Here is an 18,990-nt window from a genome sequence, read left to right as displayed (position 1 = left end):
GCTGTGAACTTACCAGGGAGTTTCCATCATAGAGTACAATCTCGCCTGTACTCTGACTTCCGGGGTAGGCCAGGTAAGAGTTGGAATGGTTGATTGAAAGGGCACAGAGACCTGGCAAAGAACACACAGCATGAGGCCAAAGGAGGCACGGCTTGAAAGGGCACTCGAAAACCATGTGTCTCGAGTGCCACCTGCTGGCGAGGGGAGGAAAACGCCTGAGTATTTCTGTCGCTTGTTCTAATCCTTGCTTTCTATAGGGATGGTCACAAGAAGTTAGCTACAGTGCAAAGGGTCTGAACGCACAACAGGCATGGATTAATTCGAAGTGTGGTACATAAGGATCTGGGGAGTTTCTGCTGCTCCGGCCAGGTTTGCTAAGCCTTGTTCAGAACACACAACATGCATACTCCACACTATGTGTGCTACCACACCACCGACACACACAGCCTTCTAAGCACCTTGGCTCAGACTCGTGGCTAACATAGGTCTGCAAGGTTTTACTGTACACAAACTTCCCTGCTCTTACAGAAAAAGAGGCAGTTAATAGGAAACAGACGTTCGATATTTCCCTGGGAATTTTACTGCTGGAAATGTTACTATCAAGTTGGTATATAGCTTGACATTGTCTTGTGTTGGGATTGTTGATTTTAGAAGCTGTTCTCGGAGTTGATGATTTGAATTTCATTTTATAATGGTTAAGTGAACCAAGGCGGTGGTGTCGCACGCACGCCTTAAGTCCCAGCACTTGGGAGGCAGACACAGGTGGATCTCTGAGCTTGAGGCCAGCCTGGTCTACCCAGTGAGTTCCAGGACAGCCAAGGCCACATATGGAAACACTGTTGAAAGACAAAAACAAACCAAAACAGAAAGTTAAATGAACCTTGGCTTGGGATTTGAACACAACTCACAAAATGCTATTAAGCATTATTTATTTAACTTATTTCAAGTTTTTTTTCTTTTTCTTTCTTCTATTTTTTTTTGAAGTAGTGATTTTGGCACTACCAACTATAAAATAAAAATATTGATTTGTACCCTACAGTATCAATATGGTCAGCCGGGATTTAATTACTCCTGTGAAAAGAAACAAGCCCTTCCTTCCGTGTCATTCCTGTGGAAACTTTACTGTCTTCAATAAGGGGTGAGATTACACCCAAGAATTATTTTAAAACAAAATTATGATCTATTACCAGCCAATGTTTGATACGTAAACCTATTTTATCTGCATATATGCTCAGGGCCTTGTAAAAGTTTCTTGCACTGAGAAGGGGCTGTTAGTGGGAAAAGTTTAAGAAACCCCATTCTGAACGAAGGATTTGAATCAAGAAAATCTGCAGGAGACCTCCTGACTTAATGCCGGCAGCGACCCCTCCACTGCCAAGCAAGCAGACCTCGGAATACAAAGAATATTCTCCTTCGCACTTTTCAGCCCAAGGCACTGAAACAGAGGCTGCCTCTCTTCCAATCCCATTACCCTCTAGAACCCTGTGAGTCTGCTCATAGCTGGAGCAGGACTTCCCGGTGGGAAAGGTCAGCACGCGTTACCCTTTTCTGAGCTCTATTAAGCCGGGGCTTCAGTGAACTTCCGGAAAGGCAAAAGACCTCGTTTTTTTCCTTATCACATCAACCACTCTGATAAGGGAGGGCGGAGCCTCCTCTGAGGCGAAGTCACTGGAGGTCTGCATTGTGGTTGAGGCAGCAAGCCTGGCCTTTGAGAGAAACTTTGCAACAGAAAGCGTCAACATCTTTTGGAAGTCGAGGAAGCCAAGCAAACTCTGGATGTGGCATGAACCATTTTGATTTAAGGATAATCTGGAGGGGGAAGGGTGCAATTTGTCCCTGCAGTACTGAGGGGAGGCTTCTCACACCAATGACCGGGATTAGTAGTCATACGCATACATGGTAGGAACTCCAGAGTCAAAACATAAGTGGAAAACGATATTCAAGAAGATTATATGGGAGACATCTTTTTAAATAAATAAATAAATAAATAAATAAATAAAATTCTGGCTAGCTTTGTTGTAAACTGGTGTATTCAGTGGGTTCTTATAAGAAAGCATTTGTAAAATGCTTTTAGGCCCAGACTAAAAGGCCCCTTACTTATCCTGTAGGGGAGGAGACCAGAGAGGGGGTAAAAACCAATTATGACTGGAAACTAGGTCCTGCTTCCTGCTCTGGCCTCACTGCACACACAGCCAAGCCCCTTCACTTATCTCTTGCCCCACAGAACTCCAAGAAGAGGCTGGCTGGGTGCCCTTAACTGCAGGTGCCAGCACAGCTGCGAGCCCCTACCTGGTCAAAGTCGCTTAGGGCCTTTGTCACCGTGAGAGGCCACCTTCCCTGCCTGCTCTGTGAACCTTGGGGCAGTGGTGAGGGAGAGAATTGAGATGTAGAGGAACTTGTGATCTTACAGGGAACCAATAGCCATGAGGGTATCTGAGTACTCAGGCTTGAAAAAAGAAAGCCTTAAAACCATAGTGAAGGGGACTGGATAGCATGTGTCCTTTATAAGCAAGAGGTCTGGATTCAGAGTCTGAGATCTGTGTCAGACAAACAAACGGACACCTAGCTTTTTACACACACGCACGCACATGCACACACACACACACTGAGGTGAGTGGTCACTTCATAGTTACTAGGATAACTACAATTTGAAAGGGCAGCTAGGGACCAGAGAGAGGGCTCGGCGGTTAAGAGCACCGGCTGCTCTTCTCCAGGACCCAGGTTTGATTTCCGGCACCCACACGGCAGCTCACAGCCGTCTCTAACTTCAGATCCAGGGAATCTGGTGCCTCCTTCTGGCCCCAGCTGGCACCAGGCATACAGGGTGCACAGACACACATGCAAGCAAAACACCGGTAAACATAAAAAACATTTTTTTTCTGAGGAAGCTCATAAATGCCGGTGAGGAGATGGAAAAATTGGAAGGCTGTGTACAGGGGTATGAATTGGGGCAGTGCGTTGGAGAGCAAACTGGGAGTTCTCAGAAATTAATCACAGTTATCGTATGACCTGGAAATTCTACACTCGGTATATACCAGAAAGAAACAAAAGCAGTGTCCACACAAAACCTTACTAGAACGGTTACACTTAACAATACCCATTACCATCAAGACTAGAGATACAGAGGTCGGGAGAGGTAGGGTAGTTTAACCAAAACCAGGGATGTATGGAAACCCGCAGCTTTGTAAACTAGCTTAGAACATTTGCTTTTTTAAAAGGGGGGTTTGAATACAGCTTCCCTCTGGGTGGATGATGCTTCCTCAAGAAGACATGGGTTGGGGTTGGGGATTTAGCTCAGTGGTAGAGCGCTTGCCTAGCAAGCACAAGGCCCTGGGTTCGGTCCCCAGCTCCGAAAAAAAGAAAAAAGAAAAAAAAAAGAAAAGAAAAAAGAAGACATGGGTTATTCAATGAAAATCTCAGTGTCAGGCACGGGACACCTCTCTATAAAAAAATTAATCAGTGAGAACCCTGGAGTGCCCCCACCCCCGAAAAAACACAGGCTTTGGGTCACTCGCCCTCACAGAGCGTAAGATACTGTTACTGATTCTCAACGCGTTTTGGTTGCAGGATACAAGGGAATCGGGCTTGAACTGACCTGGAAACTTCCTCTATGCAGGCCCCCAGAGAAGAAAGGTCATTAGTAGCATTACCCAGTGGGAGACCCTGCATATTACAACACCAACCTAACAGACAAGATTCACCCATTGTTGCAATGGTCGTACAAAGGTTATGGGGGTAGCCAACAATCTCTGGATTGAATCTGAGACCTACTCTACAAGAGAGAATTTATGCCCGGGTCTGTAAAGCTGGTCAAAAATCCCCAGCTCCTGAGGTGCCAGGCCCTGGAAGGAACACTCCACTGTGGTCTTGCTGAATGGACGTGCAGTCAAACTGCCTTCTAAGGACTTACACACATAGATTAGTGCTGCCGGCAACCTCGGCCATAAAAACATCTCTCTGCATTGATTGCCAAACAGGCGGACCCGTAAGTGAGCAGAGCACGGAGACAAAGCGGCCACTGAGTACCCAGCCCAGACTGGAGCATCGACAAGAACCTTCCTCTACCCCAAGACTCAGGGAACGTCGCAGAAGAAAGGGCAGAAAGAACGCAAGGAGGGAGAGGAGCACCGTAGAATGCCGTCTGCTGGACGTGACACGACCATTCACAGACTCACGAACTCATCACAGCTGTGTGCTCTGCACGAGACTCATGCACGATCAAGCCAACAGCATCAGCCACCATTCCGTTCCCACGGGGCAGCACTAATGGACTCAGTGGGTTAAAAAAAAAAAAGGCCTGAAGCAAGGACTGGGGAGATGAAATTACTAAAGAATGAAAACAATATTCTATTTTATTTTTTTTTTTTTTAAAGATAGAAGCAACCTATGAAAACCAAGTAATGGGGATATACCGTGTCCTTCCAACGGGATAGTCTCTGCCAACAAGAAGGTCCGAAGCCTACGACAGGACGCGGTACAGATGAACTTTGGAAACACCAAGTAGTAAAGGCAGGCAGGACAGAGCACATGAAGCAGTCAGTACAGGTAAATGTCTAGTGACAGAAAGGAGACCAGGTCTTACCCAGGGCTAGGGGAAGATGAGGCGGGCGGAGCCTGAGAGGCATAGGGTGTCTTGGGGGAAGGGTGATGAAATGTTCTAAAATTAAACGTGGGTCTGGTGTGCTGGCTCTGTGGGTAAAGGTGTTTGCTGCCAACACTGACGACCTGAGTTAGGTCCCGGGAGCCACGTGGTGGAAGGAGAGAGAAGTGACTCATGAAAGTCGTCCTCTGACCTCCACATGTGTGTGCAAATAAGTGTAATAAAATACACATAACAAACATAAAACATCTAAAATACTTGGTAATAAAATCTCGACAATGGCTATTCCCTTCTGCAAATACAGAAAAGCCTGCAATGGACTTTATTAATTTTTTACCTTTATATATGAGTGTGTGTGTGTGTGTGTGTGTGTGTGTGTGTGTGTGTGTGTGTGCATGTCTTACCACGTGTGCACAGGTGCCCCATGGAGCCAACAGAGGGATGGGATTCCCTGGAGCTGGACTTACAGGCAGTGGTTAAGTCACCGGAAGTGAGGTCTTTTGGAAGAACAGCGAGCGTTTTAACTGCTGGGCCATCTCTCAGCCACAAACTATTCACTTTCAATGAGCGGATTCTATGATATGTGCATTATATATCAACACAGCTTTGGAGTGGAAGTAATTTTGATTAGTGCGTGTTAATCGTACAGTGATATGACCATCTCCGGTACACATGAACATTCTGATATGTCCATCTCACTGTTGCCTCTTGGTTTTTTTTTTGAGACAGGGTTTCTCTGTGTAGCCCTGGCTGTCCTGGAACTCTCTCTGTAGACCACGCTGGTCTCAAACTCAGACATCTTCCTGCCTCTGCCTCCTGAGTGCTGTGCTGGGATTAAAGGTGTGGGACACCACCGCCCAGACATTTTTGATTACCCTTCTTACCCGTCCATCCCTGCCCCATCCTGGTCTCTTTCTCTCTTTCTTTCTGCCTCCCTCACAGGGAAACGCAGACATTCAGGACGTTTTGTGTGACAGGAACAGGCTAAGGAGGCACCTGCCGTGTACCACTTGGCTCTTTCAGGCTGGTTTCCCATCTGAAGTGAAGGGGCTCCCATGATAGAGTTCTCTAAGGGACCAGGCCTTCCCTTTCCTACCTCCCTCTCTTTGAAACTATGGAGCATCCCTGTGGCTGAGGGAGCCAGGAGCCTTTGGCCAAACACCAGTAGTTGTCTTCTGGAAGTTTAGGCCGAGACGTAAGTATCCCAAGGAGGAAGAGAAGCTTGAGCACTTTAATCTAACTGAATTTTCTGTCACACCCGGTGTAGAATCAGATATAGACTTTCTCTAACAAGAAAGGAACAAAAGATAAAGACAGGTGACCTGTGACCTGTGACCTGTGACATTCGACCCCTTACTAGACAGCTTTGCTTCTGGGCTTGCCTCTGACACCCCACGTGACTTCAGAGAGAGCGTCCAGAGCAGACCTGTGCAGACTTAATGAAGTGACCCAGGGATGCTTGACTGAAGTTCCTCCGGTGCCCATCCCATCCCGAGTTCCCTCCCCCACTACTATCCAAGTCTCAGAACAGCTCCAATCAGCTGCAAGGACTCTTTTGTGACTCGTGAAGCAACCTGGGAATCGGGAAGACCCGCTCCAGGTGGAGCCATGACCAGGCCACAGCTTTCTCTTTCTGTCACTGGTGCCACACAAAGTCGTTCTTAAATCAAAGTGGGCTCTTTCTAAAGTGCTGGTGACAAAGCCCAGAAAACACAGAGAAGGGAGAAGGAAAAACAATTAAAAAGGCGGCCAAATTTGAAACTCAGGCTTTCTTTCCTTTTAGTGTTCATGCATGTAGTCTTCAAGCCATTTTTCTATGTAGGCATGAGGTTTAAAGATTTATTTATTTATTTATTTATTGGGGGTACAGGGGAGACATGTGTGCCATGATATGCATGTGGAGGTCAGAGGACACATGGGAACCAGTCCGCCCCTTTGTGGGGTCCCAGAGACCCAGCTCCAGTCCTCAGACTTAGGGCGCAGTGGCTTTACCTGCTAAGCCATCTCACTGGCCCAGGGTTGGGGTTTTAAAGTGGCTCTGGCCTTGTTTTAGACTCGATGCGTGTTTTATACATAGCTGTTATTTTGCTGTGATTGTTTGCCTATAATTCCTCCTTTATTAACTCAAGCACCACATGACCAGAATTGGAAGGAGGCCCCTCCATCCCTCTTCATCACATGCCCTGCATAGTTGACTAATGTCTCAGGGGACACTTCCCAGGGCTAGAGGGTGCGGCTTGAGGATCCAGCATGCAGAGCTGTACAAGACCCTGGGCTCCAGCCCCACCACCATTTACTCAACATGCTTTTCAATTCCCAGGGATAGAAAGCCAAGAAACCCACTGAGTGTGGTGTGGTGTCGTGTGGTGGTGCCTGCCTGTCAGTCCAGCACTCGGGAGGCTGAGGCAGGAGGATGGCAAGTCTGAAGTCAGCCTGGGAGAACAAGACCTTATCTCAAAAGACTCAGAAGACAAACAAGACAAGACAAACAAGACAAGACAAGACAAGACAAGAGAAAAGAGGGGAAGGTTTACCCCATATGCTGCAAGCACTTTTTGCTGCCCTGGCTGGAGTTTGTTTACATCACCACTATTTCCATCTGTGGAAAGGCCATGTGCTAGCCAACGATCCTGGGCTCTCTTCTATGAGCACAGGGCTGTGTGATCCTGAACATCCCCTTTGTCCGAGGTGGTCTGTCTGTCTGTTTGTCTGTCTGTCTGTCTCTGTCTGAGATGGTCCGTCTGTCTGTCTGAGGTGATCAGTCCGGGGCCATCCAACCCATCCAGCTGTTCTACCACTGGCAGGGTTTTCATGGAGATTTCCACACAGTAAACTGCTCAGGGCACAGACTGCTGGCTGGCAGGAAATTAACTCTCAGCTCGGTCTGAGCAAACTCTTTAAAGGAAACAGCCTGTAATGTTTGACACAAGGGGAACAAGCATCACACACACACACACACACACACACACACACACACACACACAGAGAGAGAGAGAGAGAGAGAGAGAGAGAGAGAGAGAGAGAGAGAGAGAAGGAGGAAATTTTCAGTCACTGTAGACACTGAGCACCAAACAAGCAGGGAATTCCTTATATTCCTAATGACCCCCAGCCCCTAGACAGAAACATTCAGAGCCTGTGTGGTGAAGCCAGTGTTGCCATAGAAAACAAGACAAAGCATGCATACGAGAGGGCTCTGGGCACCCCCTGAGTCATGCTCTTTCCAGTGCAGAGCCCTCTGACGCTTGCTGAGGGAGGCTGATGATTGTCCTGAGAGGGGACGAAGGGGACTAGAGAGTGGGGCTGACTGATCAGACATGCATGGAAAGGACCTTAGCTCACTTAACACGTGGTGTCAGTTCTCCCTATCCAAAGCCATCATTCCAGTTCACTGCCATGCGAAGGCAGTTCAGAGGAAGCAATGGTGGCAGTTGTGCATTTTTCATGCTTTTCTGCAGTGGGCAGGAAGGGGAGGGCCTCAACTATGTAGCTCTACCTATCCTGGAACTCACTATCTAGCGCAGACTGGCCTCCAGTTCATAGGTGTAATCCTCCTGCTTCAGCCTCCTGGGAGCTGGACTTATGGGTATGTATCAGCACTTCTGTGTCTAACTTTTCTTGAGATAAAAGTGATTCACTTTTGGCAGCGTTGGGCTTACACTGTAATCCCAGCATTCAGGAGGCAGAGGCAGGAAGATCGAGAGTTTGAGGCTAGCCTGGGCTATACAGGAAGACCCCATCTCAGCAAACAAAGAAGACTCATTCCCTTTCATCAAGAGCACAAGTAAATTCTTGCTTTTAATTTATTTTCTCCTCATTTTTTTTTTACCACACTGCAAAAATTAGGCAACCAGTGAGTTTTCTAGGCTGCAGAGAAGCGACCACAGTCATACATTGTAAACGGACATTCCAGCCGAAGAGAGACTACATACACAACAGCTTTCACCATCCAGCCTGCGTTTTCTAGGCTACATCATCTAGGTGTGCACGAGCAGACCGTGAGGCTCGCACAATCACAGAGCCAACAGATGCCGCAGTTCTTGGAATTCATTCTGCTGTTAGGGGGCACATGTCTGTATACTGGGTTAAAACTGAGAGTGAGAGTTGTTCCCTTGTCCTGTGGTGGGTGGGCTGTGCCTCCAGGCTGAAGCTGCTCTGACACGCAGCCCGAAAGGCCAAGGAAGAGCGGCCAAGCAGGAGACGGGTTGGCAGCACCCCAAGTATGCTCTCTTTAGAGAAATGAGAGCCGAGGCGGAGCATAGCTTTCTGTGTGCTGATCATCCTTCCCAAACCCAGCAAAGTGTAGCACATAGCACAGGCCCTCTCCTCTGGCCTCTGCTCAGATTCGAGCATTTCTTATAACCACCACAAATACACCACAGCTTCTTTAACCCTGTTACAGCGAGGGCACGTCACCCCTCTAGGCCCTGCTGCGAGGGCCTCTGCTTTCCACTGGCCCACATCAGCTGGGGTTGGTTCCTGGTAAGCAGAGGGTTTGTCTGTCCTTGTTGGGGCCTGCTGGTGCCGGGCACCTAGAACCTTTATGACAACTGCTCTTCTAGACTGGTTCAACCCTTCATTCCTAAAATGGTAAACGTTCCACCTTGGATCCCTTCCTGGTGAGATGTGCTTCAAAGCCATTAACTCGTGGATTTCACGCTTTTCTTTTTCAGTGCTGGGGACAGAGCACGTGGGTTTGGGTAGTCAGCCAAGCACTTTAAGACCAACAACATCCCCAGCCCCTCTCAGAACTTTATGACAACCTTCACATCCTTTTAAAGAAATAGTTTTACTTATTTATCTTTATGTGTATGAGTATTTTGCCTGCACGTATGTTTACTGCATGTGTGCCTGGTGCCCTTGGAGGTCAGAGGAAGGCACTGGATACTCCGGAACTCGAGTAATGGATGGTTGTGTGCCGTCACGTGGGGGCTGGGAACTAAACATGGGTCCCCTGGAAGGAAAGTGAGTTCTAACCACTGAGACAGCTCTCCAGGTGCTGGGGAATGTGTCATCAAGCACGTGTGAGATCCTGAGTTTGATCCCCAGAACCACACGTGCACACACATCCCTGATATCAACATCGAAGGGCATCAGATCATCAAGAAGCGAGGGAAAGGAGACACGGGGAGGATTTAGTGCAAGCCCCGCGCCCGTCACCTTCACAGACCTTACGTGGCTTAATTCTCAATGTAGGCTGCAAGACGGCTCTTATCTCATTATGCTTGCTACCAATAAGGAACCCCAGGCTCACAACCCCACTTGTGTGGGGCCACACAGATTGTGAAATTTCATCAAAAGACACAGAATTGGGAAACTTACAGTAAAATGAAGAAGTCGCTTGGCGACACTGAGTTAGAACCCAGCTTTTATATTAAACGTTAATTTTTTTCGTTAGAATATTGTGTTGATTTTAACATCTCGCATGAATGAACGTTTTGCCTGCATGTGTGTATGAGTATCATGCACATATGTATGCATGTGCACCTACATATTTATACATGGCTGGCATGTGTAGATCTCAGAGGAGGGCGTCTGGTCCCCCGGAACTGGAGTTACTGATAATTATGACCCAGCATGTGGTACAGGACAGCACATGCTCTAACTGCTGAGCCATCGCCCGGCCCCTTGACTTGTAAATATTAACCCGGGCTGTTAGCTGGATACACAGACTGCCCTGGGGGTGTGTGTGACCCTTCGCACCACAGTGGAGAGACTCACTCTCCCTCACTGTCAGTTCAGTGAATTCTCAAGGTGTCAATCACGCACGACTTTATCCTACCACATCCAAACTGTTCCAATCTTAAACGCCAGAAACTTAACACACAACATTAAGTCCCGAGACTTGATCCAAATTCAATATTCTAGCACATCACCAGAATTGAGAAATGTACTTTAAAAAAAAAAAAAGCATGTAATAAAACACCTTCTTTGTAGTTTGGCTAATTAACCATGCAGACATACCAAGTCCAAACTTGCTTCTAATTATCACACCTCCTCTGTAATGAACAGTCACAAAAAAGCATTAGGGGTAAACACCTTTCAACGTCGGATACATGGGATCTCCCACGCATCTAGCTGGCATGCTTACACGGGTCTCCGACTAAGGATGACCAGGAAGGCTGCACGTCCTTCCCTCGGGGACCGCGGATTCTCGTAGTCCGAATCTATCACCATTCAAATGTGTCTTCAACTGGAACATCATAAAGACCCCCAAAGCATGCTCTGGGCTCCGGGTTGTCAGGCCAGGCGAGAACGCAGGCTAGGAGTGAAGCATCTTTACCTGGGGAGGGGAGGGGCGGGGCTCAGGTCTATTACTGGGGCTCACCTGTCGGGTTTGAAGGGATATCCAGGAGGGTCTTCAATAGCTTCATGTCCTTAATATTGTGGATATAGATGGATTCCTCCAGGCAGACCAGCAGCCTCTGTAATCAGACAGAGCCGTCAGCCTCCCTGATAGAGTCCCTGAAAAGGCACCTGCTAATCCTTGCTCGTGTTCCTCTGGGCCCTTACTTGATTCCAGGCCTCAAGGAGGAAGAATGTTAACGAAGCCCTTTGAAGGTCTCGCACTTACGAATGTAAACAGACACAGCCCACTTAGGTGGGAAGATGCTTAAAATTCGAGATCCTGAATTTTACTTCTCGATTTCTCCCTCCCTTCCTCCTCCCTTTCTTCCCTTCTTCCTCCCTCTTTCCTTTCTCCACTCCTTTCTCTTCCCCTCTCCTTAGAATAAGACGGCTCAGGGAACCTCTTTTGTTCCGTTCCCACGCTCAATGCTGGTGACTGACTTCTGTCTCTTACACAGGCTTCTTTAGACTCTCTGCACTGCTAAATCTTACATTTTACCCCCTAACAGGTTGGGCATCACTAATTCAAAAAATTCCAAAGTGCCCCAGTGAAGTCTGCTCGAAGTCTTGGACTGTTTTTCAGATCTGGCCAAGACCGTGTAAATATTTCAAAACATGAAAAGCTAAGCTCTGGTCTGAGCATTTGGTACCCTTACATGAGACGACCCATCCCAGGTCCTTTCCCTCCCACTCTACTCTAGAGTCATCCTCACAGACCACAGCCCCCCACGAAGATAGCCCTCCTAGGCCCTCCATTCCCACCCCTCAGGTCTGGGCACAGCTCCTCTCACAGGGCCCCTCACCCCACTATGGCACACCACCCTCTCCCTCTTCAGCTGAATGCATGTTGGGCTCAGAGCCTCTCCCCGAGGTGGTACCCTGCATCTAAACCACTGTAAGGAGGATGGAGCATCTCACAAGTGGGGGGGGGGCAGGGTGCTGCGTGGAGGTGCTGGGAGGGCACTTGCTTCAACAGCTCCTTCTATATTCCAGGTAGCTGCCCCTGCCCCTGCACGGCCTGACTCAGCTTCCCCAAGGTCAGCAGTGTTCCGCATGGAAGAGTGCCATTCCCCCCATTATCAGTCCTTAGACTGTCTTCCTGGAAACTGATTTGGGGCGTCTCTGAACAAAGACCCAAGAGATAACTATGCACAGTCAAGTTTGTGAGGCTTTGCTTTTGGGCCAGGCACTTGGGATCTGAGGTACAGCAGTGGGAAGGGAAGATAATTAAACATTATAAAACAGCTGCAGCTCTCCTCCGGGAAAGCCATGTTTTCTCAATAAAGGGAAGCCCTCTATTGGGGACTGAACCCATGGTCTTGCCTGTGATATACAGCTGCTCTGCCCCTAAGCCACAATCCCAACCCTCTTTGTATTTTGTATTCTGACGTAGGGTTTCACTGAGTTGCTAAGGCTGGCCTTGGATTCACTCTGTAGCCCAGGCGTGTCTTGAACTCATGGTCCTATTACCTCAGATGCCCAGAAGCTGGGACAACAGTGTTGCTCCCCGCACCCCAAACCCACCTGCTCTTCTCTATTTTAATTAAAACACTCTGGCCCCAGTGCTAAAACTGTGCAGGAGGAGCAAACGAAATCCTAACTGGATCTCAAAGTTGGGATCAGTGAGAGGCTCAGTGAGAAAAGGGACTTGTTTAAGTCCGAGGCTGAATTTGATCCCTGGAACCCACATAAAGATAGAAGGAGAGAATCGACGCCACACACAAAAGTTGTCCTCTGACCTTCACATGTTCTCTGTGGCACATGCACGACATCTCCCATTACATGCATGCACACACACACACACACACACACACACACACACACACCTTTAAAACTCAATAACGGGAGGCTAGAGATGGCTCAGCAGTTAAGAGCCCCCGATGTTCTTGCAGAGGCCTGGGTTCAGTTCCTAGCACCCACGTGACACAGTTGTCCAGAACTGCAGTTCCGGGGGACCTCACACCCTCTTCTGTCCACCTTGAGCACTGCACGCATGTGCTGCATGCACATAAATGTGGGCCAAACATTCGTATGGAGAAAATGGTTTTTAAAAATTCGCTTTAAAATAAAATTTCAAGATGGATGACAGATATTGCCACGTCTCTCAAAAGTAGCCAGTCACCTGATCACTTTGCCAGCCACACCACGGTCTGTTTTTATCCTTTCTATGTTTGTTTCTGTTCTCGGTTTCTAACAGGCCCTGGTATCCCCTTCCAGCCCTGCACCCAGTCCTCAGGAGACAGAGGCCCTGACAGGTGCATCCTGTAGGAACCTCCCCGCCTTCAGGCTGGTCTGACCCGAACAGCATAACAGTGCTGTCCGCTCTGTGGGCCACTCGTCTGGACACCACTAGGTCACCACCACGCAGGCCAGAGAGACAAGAATGAAAAGGGAGGAAAACAGGAAGTGCAGGGAGGGAGGAGGTACTTGTCCAGAGCCCACAAGAGCTGACTTCCGGGACAAGTTCAAGCCAGAGACTGCTCAGCTACACCCGCCTTGCCTTCAGCCAATCATTACCATTCACCTGGTAGCCCAGGCTGGCCACAAACTCCCTACGCAGCTGAGGATGACTCTGAATTTCCGAATCTCCCACCCTCACTTCCCAGAGCTGGGATTCCAGGTGTACGTCACCAATTCTGCCTTTATGGGGTGCTGGAAACTGAACCCCAGGGCTTCGAGCATCCTAGGCAAACACTCTGTCAAACTAAAACTACATCCCAGCCCACTTTGACTTTCATCCTGTTTTATAGGTATTTAATCCTTTTTATCGATTAAAGAATCAGATAATTAAAGAATCTGCACCACAACGTAGCCTCAAAGACTTCAATCCAATCAACGATCAGTCAGACCAGAGGAGGCAGATGGTTAGGTAACTATAAACGCTAATGACATCTTGCTTATGGTTGTCATTCAAGAAAACACACCGGAATGGCATTAACTGATAATGGGATGCATCAGGATTCCTGACGGCTCTCCTTTCTGCATATGTGGGAGGATTTTGTGACATGCAGAGCCAAAGCAGGAAGTCAGGAGTCCCTCGCCACCATACTCCATCTTGTTCTTCTGAGGCAGGGTCACTCATTGAATCTGGAGCTTGAATTTTCCATCTAGGCTGGAGGTCAGCAGACCCCGGCAATAGTCTCTGGCTTCCCACAGCATTAGTTATGAGTGTAGGGGTGTGTGTGTGTGTGTGTGTGTGTGTGTGTGTGTGTGTGTGTGTGTGTGTATGTGTGTGTGCATGTGTGTGTGTGTGTGTGTGCATGTGTGTGTGTGTGTATGTGTGTGTGCAATGTGTGTGTGTGCATGTGTGTGTGTGTGTTCACATGGGTGGCTGGGAGTTCAACTCAGATCCTTAAGGTATAGCATAAAGATGTCTACCCCCTGAACTCTCTCCTAGATCTTGTGGTTTTTGATGGTGGTGGTTTTGTTTTTGGTATGTGTTTTGGTATGGTGAGTGTGTTTGTTTTTGAGACAGGCTCTCATCACAGCCCCGGCTTTCATGGAGTTTGCTGCATAGCAGAGGATGGTCCTGAATTTCTCATCCTCTCGCCTCTACCTCACCAGTGCTGGGATTACAGACACGCATCATCACACCTGGTTTTCTGTGGCACTGGGGACTGGACCAGGGCTTTGTGTGGGGTAGGCAGACACTCATATACCAGCTGAGCTTGATTCCTGACCCTGAAAACAAGAGTTCAGTTTTGTTTGTCCTGAGGCAGAATCGTACTCTATGTAGCCCAGGCTATCCTTTGATGTGCAGGTTTTCCACATTGTTCTCCTGAGTGTTAGGATTACAGAGTGCACTAGTAGGCCCTGTTTGGAAACAGGGAATTTTGTTTCTTTGTAACTTCTTACACAAATCTATCATTTTCTCTATTTTTAGGGAGAAGCCACATGTCTGAAGATCTGACAGGGACACCAGGATTATTGTAGAGCAATACATGTTGTGGTGGCTTGGATATGCTTGGCCCGGGGAATGGCACTATTAGCAGGCGTGGCCTTGTGGGAGTAGGTATGACCCTGTTGGAGAAGTGTGTCACTGTAGGGGTGGGCTTTGAGACCCTCCCCCTCGCTGCCTGAGAGCCAATCTTCTCCCGTTTGCCTTTGGAACAAGATGTGGAACTCTCAACTCTTCCCTCACCATGCCTGCCTGGATGCTGCCGTGCCCCTGCCTTGATGATAATGGACTGAACCTCTGAACCTGTAAGCCAGCCCCAATTAAATGTTGTCTTGGTCATGGTGTCTGTCCCCAGCAATGGAAACCCTGACTAAGACACAGGCCTACCCCAAGCCCCTTGCCTTTCCCCTAAGCAGGTGGCTCTGCGGGCACTGTGAGACCTCCTTGTGGCAGATGAATCATCCAAGCCAAAAAGTAAGTCCAAAGCCCAACAACTTAAGAAAAGAAAATCCAGAACCCCTTCCCGATCTGTGTCGGAAGACAAAAGGCTAAGCCGTACTTCCCAACCCGGGGGTCGCAGATCAGATGTTCACATTGCGGTTCATAACCGTAGCAAAGGTTGGGGTCACCACCACATGAGGAAGGGTACTAAGGGGTCCGTAGCACTAGGGCGGTTTAGGACCATTAGGCTAAAGGAAGTTACAGCGTTAGCTCTGGCACTAACTGTGAAGCATGGCCACCTCCATCCATATCCTCTAGAAGATGGGGGTGAGGACCTGAAGTCAATGAGAGTTCTGGGAGTGGAGGCGGAGCCTAAAGTCTAAGAGACTCAGACACAGGAGCAGTCCTTCCCTGCCTTGTGCCAATGAGACTACCCGAGAGGGAGTGCGAGATCATACCAGCATATTCCACAGGTCCTATCCGAGAGCGCTGGCTGTGAGAACAGTTGACAACTTAAAAAGGTGACCAGGTACTGGAACCGACATTCGGCTGTCATATAGTGGACACTACTATTTACAAAATGAGATGAAAATTGCGACAGGTCTGAGGACACCCTCGAGCCGAGGACCCCACTTAAAATCCCTCAAGTAGGGAATTCCCCAGCTGCCCTCCCTTCTCTCACTAAGACTTCAGGCTTCTTCTCTGCCTCTCGCCTGCTCCTTTGCCACTGAAGTTCTCTGCCTTCCGTTCCTGTGACCGTTTTCTATGAACGTCTGTGGAGCCTCAGATTGACCAAAGCAACGATCCAGGGGTGGTGCTCACTCTTGTAAGCGGAGCCTTGGGGACGTTTGCTTTGAGTTCCAGGCTAGCCTTGGCTACTGAATGAGACCATCTCCACAACAAAGCAACGGTAAAGAAACCACAGTCTTTTCCTTCTCAGACACTTAACAAAATATTTGATTTCATTATTTAAAAAAAAAAAATAGATTGGCAGTTAAGAGTGCTGGCTTCAGGGGTTGGGGATTTGGCTCAGTGGTAGAGCGCTTGCCTAGGAAGCGCAAGGTCCTGGGTTCGGTCCCCAGCCCTGAAAAAAAAAAAAAAAAAAAAAAAAAAAAAATCCCTGGGAAAAAAAAAAAAAAAAAAAGGGGCTTCTCCCTCAGTGATCTAAGTTCAGTTCCCAGCAACCACACGGCAGACCATAAGTATCTGTAACTCCAGTTCCAGGGGGTCCAGCGCCCTCTTCTGGCCTCCTTGGACATTGCACAGATGTGGTACCCACTTAGACACAGGAGTAGGCAAAATACTCACACATAAAATAAAGATAAGTCTTGAAAGTTATTAATTAGCACTTAATAGTTCAGATTCAAAAAGAAGAAGAGGAAGAGGAGGAAGAAGAGGAGGAGAAGGCAACAACCACTGTCTTTAAGGAATGCCACTGTTTGCCCATTCCTGGGAATACTGAACAGAGCAGAAAACTCTGCATATCCCAGGGAGGGGCTCTTGGCTTATCCACTTACTTAACAGTTAGGCAGGAAACAGCATTCAGAAGTTCTCTCCCATCAGCTTCCATAGCAATGAACAGAGCTGCCCCAGCCCCTGCTCTCACAGGAGGTAAAACCCAGTTACCTCAGGGAGACTATGCTAACACATGCGAAGTGTTTACACTTTTTAAAGGCACACTGCATATTTAAGATGAGGGTAATTCCTTTCAACAATGAAAGCACGGAAAGAATACATCCTTAAGGACTAGCTGGAGAAAATGTGCATCTAGCTCAGGGATGCAGTTCTCGTATGCATGATGTCCTAGGTTCCCTAGTGTGGCAGGGCAAGGGTAGGTGTTAGCTACAAAGGCAGAAATGTGAGACTGAGTAGCTGGCTGACCAGGAGGGGGCCACATTGAGAGCAGAGGGCCAGTTTCACCTACTGATTCAGGAGGTGACCCAGGGGGACCACACCCTAGTCTCAGGTATGCCGTTCTCAGAGGCAAGACCATGGTGCACAATGAATCTCACTGCCTAGGGCCAAGGCCAGAAGAGCTCTTTCTCATTTTTAGGGTGTTCTGAGGCAGTTCATAGGACTGACGACTTGTGTCAGACTCAACTTATCTGGACAGGTACCGGCCTGCCCCAAGAGGAGGTGGTGAGCTTGGCCAGGCAACCGCCATGCTGGAGAGAGAACTTGAGCCAGCATGGCTAAGGAAGATGCACAGAGGAGATGCTCTTTACCCTTCTCCCAGGATCCCAAGCTGCTGTTACAATGTTACAAGTTCTGTTACATTGTCTCCGGCATCCGATTCTTGCTTTAGAGACTTGGGGTTTTTGTTTGTTTATTTTGTTGTTGTTGTTGTTTTTTTTTTTTTTAAAAGACAGGGTCTCAGGTAATCAAGGCCAGGTTCAAAGTTGCCACACGGTCAAGAAGGATGGCCTTCTGATTCTCCTACTGCTACCGCCTGGGCGCTGGGATCACCGGCCCCCTCCTGAGTTTACCCTGGTACCACAGGCTCACCATGCTGCTCTGTCTGTGGGTGCTGGGGGATCAAACCTAGGGCTTGGCACATTCCAGATAAGCTATTCCACTGAGCCATACCTCCAGGATGTTCTTACATTTATTTATGCCTGTTTGTGTGTGTATGCACGTCGTGCATGTGTGTGTGTGTGTGTGTGTGTGTGTGTGTGTGTGTGTGTGTTAGAGGACGGCTTGCAAGACAGTTCTTGCCTTCCACCATGTGGGTGGTGGGGATTGAGCTCTGCTGACCAGGCTTGGTGGGCCGTTTAGCCAACCCGAAGATATTCATCTTTAGAGATGGTTTTCTTCTGCTCCAGTTAGCAGAAGGCTGGACGCCTTGTATGTGTGTGTGGGGGGTGTCCCATCTCCTCACCTGTCGGTTCAGCCGAATAGACAAAATGTTACTGGAATAGCAGTAATTACAGATCTCGGTGCCTTTCTTGAAGTGGTAGACGTTCATCTGTCGAGGTTTTGTGTGACTGACCACCACAACCAGGCTGCTGGAGAAGAGGCGCTCCACGATATACACGTCGGGGATTTCATCTGGGGAGGGGGGGAGAGCAGAAGAGAGGTCACACAGACGTCCTCTGAGAGAAAGACTGGCCTTTGTGACATTGGGTACCACACAAGCTAGTTTACAGTAGAATCTGGGTCTTGATGCTACTGGGTACCCTTAATCAGTAATGACCCCACCATAGTCCCAACAGCAAGCTTTAACTGTCTCCAGGGAAAGCACTCCCAGGGGCCTTCCCAAATATGTAAATCGAAGAATATGCTAATGACTAAGACTTCAGAGCCACCTTGAACACCATAGCATGGTATAATTGCCCATCACACACACACACACACACACACACAGAGAGAGAGAGAGAGAGAGAGAGAGAGAGAGAGAGAGAGAGAGAGAGAAGAGAGAGAAGAGGTCAGCAGAAACCATCTTTTAAACAGAATTTTTCTCAATAACCCAGGCTGGCCTTGAACTCTCGGTATTTCTGTTTCAGCCCCCTGAATGCTGGCTTTTATGGGTGTGCACCACCATACTTGGTGCAAGAAAATACTTCTGAACTCTGAAGGGAAGAAAAGCAGTAAGTCTCCAGAATACCACAGACAGGCCTTCGGTCTCTTTCTGAGGCTATCTGGTCAAGTATCTTTCTTGTTTGTTTATAGGAGATCCCACCGGAAGTATGACATGTGACATATACAT

General features: G+C 48.3%; 1 protein-coding gene across 1 annotated transcript in view; it reads right to left on the bottom strand.

The window, feature by feature from the left end:
- Wipi1 (WD repeat domain, phosphoinositide interacting 1) overlaps positions 1-18,990 on the bottom strand; it is a 36,222-nt gene that overhangs the window by 10,743 nt on the left and 6,489 nt on the right. The window contains exons 3-5 of the mRNA XM_032912612.1: positions 18,163-18,332; positions 10,926-11,022; positions 14-111 (exon numbers count right to left, since the gene is read on the bottom strand). Coding sequence (XP_032768503.1) covers positions 14-111; positions 10,926-11,022; positions 18,163-18,332 — 365 coding nt within the window. The remainder of the gene's footprint in view (positions 1-13; positions 112-10,925; positions 11,023-18,162; positions 18,333-18,990) is intronic.

Source organism: Rattus rattus, chromosome 9, assembly GCF_011064425.1.
Source record: "Rattus rattus isolate New Zealand chromosome 9, Rrattus_CSIRO_v1, whole genome shotgun sequence".
Classification (NCBI taxonomy): Eukaryota; Metazoa; Chordata; class Mammalia; order Rodentia; family Muridae; genus Rattus; species Rattus rattus.
The sequence above is the reverse complement of the archived record's forward strand: the minus strand, read 5'-3'. Positions and strand labels throughout refer to the sequence as shown.